Source organism: Serinus canaria, chromosome 20 (assembly GCF_022539315.1).
Source record: "Serinus canaria isolate serCan28SL12 chromosome 20, serCan2020, whole genome shotgun sequence".
NCBI lineage: Eukaryota > Metazoa > Chordata > Aves > Passeriformes > Fringillidae > Serinus > Serinus canaria.
In genome coordinates this window covers 4,424,012-4,431,952 of record NC_066333.1, presented here as the reverse complement: position 1 = coordinate 4,431,952, position 7,941 = coordinate 4,424,012, and the positions used below count along the sequence as shown (strand labels likewise).

Sequence of the window (7,941 nt, the reverse complement as noted above, 5' to 3'; positions counted from 1 at the left end):
TTTTGTTTTGTTTTGTTTATAAAAACCTACTGCACTCATTCTTACCTAACTGTGATGGTTTGCAGCATGTGACAAAGCTTGCACATCCCTGGGTTCTGACCTCAGCAGGACTCACAGTCACTCCCTAGAGGAAATTCTGCAGCTGTGCAGCCAGGTAAAAGAACATCTGGACAAGACAGGTCACCAGAGCCACCCAAAATTCTCAGAGCTGGCAAATGCAGTGGCCACCCACTGCCAGCCCAGCCCAACACACCCTGCTCAGCCCAAAGTGATTGCCAAGCTTCCACAATTCAACAGTTTTATTTTTCTTAAGAATACTTCCAGAGGACAGAGAAACACAGACAATTGACAAGTCTTCATATTCAGTTCTTTCTCCAATCCTTTAAGAGAAAAAAACCTGCAAATGAAATCTTTTTAGTAAGTTCCAACACTGCTCTCAGCTCTGGCTAGGAGACAGTCCCTGCCCCGAGGAGCTTCCAGTCTAAGAGAGTGATACAAAGGTGAGGGCCACAGGGACAACAAGGAGGAAGGTGACACAGTTTTCATGCTGCTGGTGCCATTCCTGGAGACTGGTACATGTGTTTGTGCTGGCAGTCAGGATGGACACACTGAGGAGACCACACAGTGCACATGGCACAACGTGCTCTCTCTGCAGGTATTGGGAAGGGACAAGGTAAAGAAGCTCTCAAGAAAGTTTTCAAGGCAGTCCTGTGATGAGGAAGGCATTTTTTCTATGTAGAAATTTTTGCCTATTTACATCCCTTTTTTTTTAAGAAAATAAAACAGTTAATATGCCAAAAAAGACATTCATCAAATCAGTTGAATTAGAAAAATAAAATTTTCAAGCGATGTCTTTCTAAAATAAATAGCAATAGGTAAAAATGGAAAATGGAAATAAATAAATATGTGTATCCAAGCTGTCTTGTTAAAACACAAACAAGCATAATTCCTTACTGAAAAGTAGCCATGGAATCCCAATTAAAGCAGCAACTGTTCAGAGCATCCTTCTCCTCAGTAACAGAGGAAAACGAGTCCCAAGCAGCAAAGAATAGATTGGTAATAAAAGAAATATAAAGGACTGTGTTCCTTATAGGAAAGTATAGAACATTTCCTTCTTTGCTGATCAACAGAGGCTAAAAAACAGAGTTCCATGATATTCCTCAATGAAATTTACTGGTATTTCCAACCTGTGGAAGGTTAACATTTTTTCTCTCATAGGATAAAAAAGAAAAGTAAAGCCCCGTCTGTGAACTTGATTGATTGTGAACATACATCTTTAGTCCCCTGATTGAGGAGAAAATTAATCCATCTTAAAAATACTGAGCTGCTCTTTCTCCCCCTCCCCAGACAGCAACTCCCATGAGCAGAACCCAGATATTTGAGTCCCCAGGGACTGCTCAGCACAGTGGGCTGGGCCAGCTCAGCCTCGGGCAGGACACTTTTACTGCTTGGGAGCACAAGCTGCACCAGTTTGGGATGGTCCAACAGGAAATCCATGTTTCCATGGCAGCACCTTGCATTTCAAGGGGTAGTTGATTGCCCTGAGCTCCTGCTGGCAGGAGCCAGGCTCAGTTTGGCCGGTGTAAGTCACAGTGCTCTGGGTGACAGGAGGCAGGGTACCCTACTCCCCACGCTCATAAGGCAGTACACCACTCCAGGAAATCTGTTTCTTTCTTGAAGGTTTCAGGTTTTTTGTGGTCCTGTATGTCCTCTTACTTTTTAAGTTGTTTTTCTACCTATTTAAAAGGAGCAACATGCCCAGATTAACAAGAGGTCAAGTAGGCAAAGATTAAAATGTCCACAATGCAAGCTCTAGGTTTACAATGTACTGGTCATGCATAAACCCCTACAGATCCTGGCAGGCATTTAAACATTTAGGTTGATGGAAGATCAAATTGCTAATGAACTGACTGCTGAATGGACTGTAGCCAGCTTGAAATCACTGGTAGGTTCTGCTTCTGATGTCACAACAACTGAAGTCATGTCAGTGGTCATCTACTTTAGCCCTTTTTGCTTTCAAGGAAAGATGCTGCAAGAAAAGAACAAAAAAACTGCTTAGCAGATATACCAAAATTAGGGGAGAAAATCAACTAGAATGCTTTCTGTCCTTAATCACAATTTAAATAAATTATCCACACCCATCCAACCTCTGCTTGTTACTGACACAATTAAAATAAACCCATTAAATAAAAACCCACATGCACCCCAAACTGATATTCTGGCTCGTAATAAAATAACTCCTAGTTCTTCTGTACTAGCTGCAAGCATAGAAGCAATTTCCCACTGGAAGCAATAAAAATGCACAGAAAGATGTGCTCCCAACAATACATCTGCAAAAAACACCAGGAGAATGTATGTGAAATACAAGATTTTATCAACTGTATTAATCCTGAAGTTGCACTGGATCTTTGGAGCCTCTGTGCCCTTAAAGACCTACAAATGTGCAAGGAAATATGAAGAGTTCTGCAAAACTTGGAATGAGAAATAACTGACCAAGATCAAGCTGTAGAAGAACATTTTTTAACACAGAGTCCTTTTCAGTGGTAATTTGTTTTTAACTTGACAAAGAAATAAAACCTTTCCTTCCTAGCAGTAAGATGTATCCTTCAGTAGAAAAAGAGTCTGAATATCTATAGATTAACATAAACCTGTGTGATTTGCAACAGATCACTTATTCAAATTTTATATGTATGACTCAAAGTTTTACACAAGAGAAATATTTCTAATTTTCAAACATTTTATAAGGACACCCAAGACTTTTGGCTGATATGGATAACTGACCAGGCTGGAAGAGAGAATTTTCCCCAAAACCAGCACCATCCTTGAGAGCTACCATTTATTTTAGGATGAAAGTAATGATTAGATCATACTGCAAACTGCCTTCACTTGATCAAAAGGTAAAAAACTTGGTAAAGACTGAATTTTGATGTAATTTCCTAGAATATCTACATGTTCCCTTATTCAAGACAAGTCCTCTTTGCTACCACCTACCTAAAGGAAAACCTCACCCCAAACTTCAGCCCATGGAGAGGTCCCAACAGGATTTTGTGTGGGTGTGGGCTGCTAAATGTAAATTATGTGACAACTGTAAATATGTGAGTCAAAGGACTAATTATTGCAGGAACAGATTTGATACAGCATTGGCTCAGCTCCTTTTTACACCATGTCTGCAGATCATCTCCCAGCAGCTGAAGGCTCAAGGCTCTGCCCCACAGGGGTCATCACTGCCTTTGTCCAATGTCTCATAGAAAAAAGGAAGAAAATATCCAGCTACTTAGGAAGTCCATTTATAGATGGGAATTGTCTGGATAATTGAGATGAATTATCCAAGATGAGCATAAAAAACCCCTCTCTCAAGTCAATCACATGAACAGATGCCAAACTGTTGGGAGCTGTAACCACAGAGGTGTCCTAAGGTGCTCCCTGCACCACAGGATTCCCCATTTTGACAACACCCCAAGAAGTGAAGAAAACAAACATCAGGTTCTCCAAGAAGTCAAATAGTGAAGCAGATGTATAAATTAGAAACACAGCACCTTTTTCATAGGTCTGATATGCAAATGCATTTTTTTCACTCAGATTTTGGAAATATTTCATTAATTTAAAATATAAAGCTCAATAGATAGTAATGTCCCATGAGAAATTCAAATACAAGATCAATTTGGTAATCTGTACAGTATTTACAGGCTATGTGGTACCAACAGCTCCAGCTGAACTAACATTTAGATAATATTTAATTCCAATTCAGTTCTCAGAATGACCAGTGAATAAGTCTGGATTGACAGATTCACATAGGACAGTCAACAGAGGCTGGTGACAACTACTAAAAGATACTTATAAATAAAAGGTATCTGTATCACACACAGCAATTTGCAATAAAGCTTTGCACAAACAGCAGCTGTTCTTTGCCATTTCACATTTGAACAGATCAGAACTCAGAAAAAAGGCTCAGGATTTTCACAAACATTTGCAAAACATGCAAAGGGTCTCCTAAAATTATTATGCAAGGTGTGACCACTGCTTACCTACATAACTGCTCAGAGAAGTGCTACCAAGGGCCTATACTGAAGTGTGGAATGGCTGCAGGCTTCATTTCCCAAAGTGATCCCATGGTAAATGTAACTTCCCCAGCAAATGGATCTCATTTTGTAACCCTGAGATCCACTGGCTGGACCATAGGGAAAAACATTTCATGCATCAACTTATTACCCTCTTCCTTTATATTAAAACCACTACAATGACCAGAGCCAACTTAATTTCTGTCCCATCAGACCAAGCAAAACATAAACCCCTAGAAAGGTCAGACACAAGAGCTGCTGTGCAGCAATGGTACCGTTTGGCCTTTATGCCGATTCCGTACCGTTCCTTGCTGGTAAAAGTGGGGTGCCAGCTCCAACAGCCAGGAGGATTCCACAGCTGTCACATCTCTCATGTAGTATTTAGCAGTCTGTATGACTTCATTGTACACTACCCTGGGAGAAAGGAGACAAAAATGAATAGTGGTTGCTGTCAAGCAATGAGGGAGAGCTGATTAACAGCATATTTAGACAGTTTCACATACATGCTGCCAGAGGTGACACTTACAGAGTGACAACAGAGTCCTTAGGCTGTAATTCAGCCTCTTGCCTATTTCTCTGGTTGGTCAGAGTTGTCCACATTAAAAAATCTTCAGATTGCCATAAAAACAACCTCACATACTACTAGAATATGGGTGCAAGGTTTACATGAAAGGTTTCTCATAATAGGGTCAAGGGGGACTCACAACTGATGCTTTGGAAGACAGAATATGAATTACTCAGTGATATCACAAGGGAAAATGTCCAAAGCACCAAAACCCTGCACCCACAACAAGGAGGGCACAAACCCCAGCATGACTATCCCTGGCGCCAGTCTGCAGACAGGTGAGATAAGCATCGGAGGAAGAAATCAGCTTTAACTCCTGCCAGAACATCTCCTGGGAATAGATTTAGGAACATCCAACCATGTGGACTCATCCCCACTACCAGCACAGTCAGGTTGCCAGCATGGACAATCTATTTCTGAGGTCACTTTCAGTAGGTAAGGTCATTTTCCCCAAGAAGTGCAAACCCTTGCACTGAAGGGGCAGCTACCAAATCCTTAAGGCACCATCTGCTTTCTACACACAGAAGAGCTGCAAACACCTGAGGTTTGTGGTTTCTCATTAATTGGTATTTAGCTCTCAAAACAAAGAGGAAAGAGTCCAAAATTCTCTTTGCCAAATGTGTCCTGAGACATGGCAACTAACAGAACTAAAAATAAATCAGAGGAAAACAAACCAGCATGAAAACACATTTCCTACACACTTGTAGCAGAGAGAGAACTGAAGCCCTCAATAGAGGATGGCTGCCCAGGCTGCAGCAGCACTGAAATTTAGGCTGCTGATTAAGTTAACTCCTATGTGACAGGATGACACCAGGCCAAGCTTATCCTTCTAAGTCTCAGCAGCAGGCAGTGCAAGATGGAAGTCCAAATACTTCAGGCTGATCATGCTGACCTGAGAGCTCCACACACATTTCTGCTTGTTATCTGAGGACCTTTGACCTGCAAATGGAACGATCATATCCCAGCTAATGGGAAGCACAGCCAGTTCTTCCCTCAACCTGCTGGACATCCATAACTTCTCACATCATGCATTTTATGTGTAAGCCCTTTTCCTGCAATCCATTTGCCATTTCTGCAGCACCTGTTTGACAGGATATTTCCTTAATAGGCTTAATGAAAGTAAATTAACCCTAGCTCTGTTTAGGTACAGAGACTACTTGGAGAACAATCTGCAGTGCAAGATGTGATGCCCACTGAACAGGGTCAGCTGGCTCTGCTTTCCAGCCTCTGCAGGTTTCTTTGACAGTCAAACATCACTTATTCCCCTTATTTATTTGGATACTCCCAAAAAATTGTTGCAAAGGAAACACCACTTGGATTCTCCCTGTGGGAAATATGACCTTCTACATCTATTCCTCCACTGATGGAGAGAAGCAATTCAATTTGGATGCTGCAAATCCCTTTAAAAATCCCTAAAGATGAGAAAGCAGCTCTGACTTACCAGCGTGGAGGTTTCTCTGCATACAGCACTGAGCTGGGGTGGATATGGAGCTCATGGTCATCACGGATAGTCCTGGAAAACAAGATACTACTTCAGACTGTGCCTCTCTTTATTGCTTAACATTTGGCTCCTTTCTGCCCCAGTATGAATGTTTCATAAAAGCAAGAATGAAAGGGCTGGAGTAAATGAACAACATTTGCATTTAATGAGCAGATGAAACCAGGCTCATATACTGGTGAAAGGAACAATCAATAATTTGATGTCCTAAAAGAGTTTTATCTACATTAAATGAAAAAGTAGCATTTCAGGCTTTTACTCAGTGCTCTGGGAGTGCTACAACACTACTACACTAAGCAATCTAATGACTACTAGTAGCTTCCCACTATTAATAATTTTAGTTGTATTTGCCAAAGAGAAGAGATAAACACTGAGGCAGTTTCCAAATACAGAACTTCAAATATTTAGTGCATTGATTGTCACATGTTCCTAACTGCAAATTAGCAGAAACATCTGCTTGTTGATTAAACTTAGATTTATTCATCAGGGGAGCTTTCCAACCAAGCACCAGTTGTAGTGAAACTGTATATAGTCACCTGTAAGCTCCTGTGGAGTGGAATTTAGCTGCATTAGCAAAGAATCCAGAAACTATGCACCTCAAAACAGGATCTGGATCACCTGGAAAGAAGAATTTTTCTGTAAGATGAATCAATTGAAAGGCAAAAATTGCTAAAATACCACTTAATCATCTCAAACAACTTTTCAGAGTGTATCAGGCTTTGATAGCAAAGGCAGGAGAGCAGACAAACCCTGCAAGTCCTTTTGACTTCAGTTTCACAGCAAAGCAAAAATTGCTGCCTAAAAAATGAATGTTGCCACCTGTGTCTCCATGAAGAGTTTCCTGAAGCAGCCCAGTGTGACAGCTGAGCATTGAAGGCTGATTTTTCAGAGCAGGTAGAGACAAGTGCTAAGAACCAGTCCCAGTACCCAGGCACACACAGCACAGCTGGAAATCATATCCCAAAGGCTGAACAGCATTTTGAACAAAAATGGCCTTTTTGAAAAGACAAAGAGGGAACAGAGTGACCTATTTATGACTCTTTTGGAAAAGCTGTCCATTAAATAGATAATCACTGGTTTAAACTTATGCTGGAAATCTCAACTAATGAAGACTGGACTAACATTTAATCATACAAATAGGCTAAAGTACTCATCTGCAGCCATTTTTAGGAAAAAAATCTGGTCTAAATTAACATTATTTTGAGGCCCAGGTACTCCAAAGGTTACAAGAAAAGCAGGGAGCAGACTGACAGTTTGGAAATAACCTTCACTCTGTATTGGACAAGAGCTTAAAAAAAAATCACCTTCACTGGACTTCTTCGGCACTTTAAAGCGGACGAGAAGTTTTTTCAGCTGCTCTCTTACAACAGAAGCTCTCACAAGCCCTTTGTAGTTCAGAAAGTGTTCCTGACACCACTGGGAGCTCTTGCTGTGCTGTACAGTGAGAAGAGAAAAAAATCTTAATGAGATACCATCAGCAAAGCAAACCCAATCTCTTTTGGATAGCCTTGTTCTGTCTTAATTCTGATCTCCTGCAACAAATTTCTTGTGGTTTTCCCTGAAAATTACCTATTTACAGAGCAACTAACAAGGGTAGGTAGCACTAGTAACTAAAAAACATGTCTCAAACAACTTGTAAAGAGCAGCAGATCAAATGCTATGGGGTATTTTCAAACAGATGTGCTTTATTTTTTCATATGTGGTGAAAGAGAAGAGCATCAGTCATCCCATTTAATTCTCTCAGATCATAAACTCGTCTGTTTTCAACCTCAAAATATAAACAACCTTTTCAGTGCTGTTTTCATTGGTCTTCTCTCTGC

The 7,941-nt window shown here is 40.7% G+C and overlaps 1 protein-coding gene across 2 annotated transcripts in view; it reads right to left on the bottom strand.

The window, feature by feature from the left end:
* Window positions 1–287: 287 nt before the first annotated feature.
* The window catches only part of DHX35 (DEAH-box helicase 35), a 28,636-nt gene continuing 20,982 nt past the window's right edge, over window positions 288–7,941 (bottom strand). The window contains exons 18-22 of one of the 2 annotated variants that reach the window (XM_018917196.3): window positions 7,426–7,555; window positions 6,658–6,739; window positions 6,065–6,136; window positions 4,334–4,472; window positions 288–2,029 (exon numbers count right to left, since the gene is read on the bottom strand). In XM_018917196.3, coding sequence (XP_018772741.1) covers window positions 1,985–2,029; window positions 4,334–4,472; window positions 6,065–6,136; window positions 6,658–6,739; window positions 7,426–7,555 — 468 coding nt within the window. In that variant the 3' untranslated portion in view covers window positions 288–1,984. The remainder of the gene's footprint in view (window positions 2,030–4,333; window positions 4,473–6,064; window positions 6,137–6,657; window positions 6,740–7,425; window positions 7,556–7,941) is intronic. The other variant, XM_009092956.4, reaches the window with a different exon arrangement.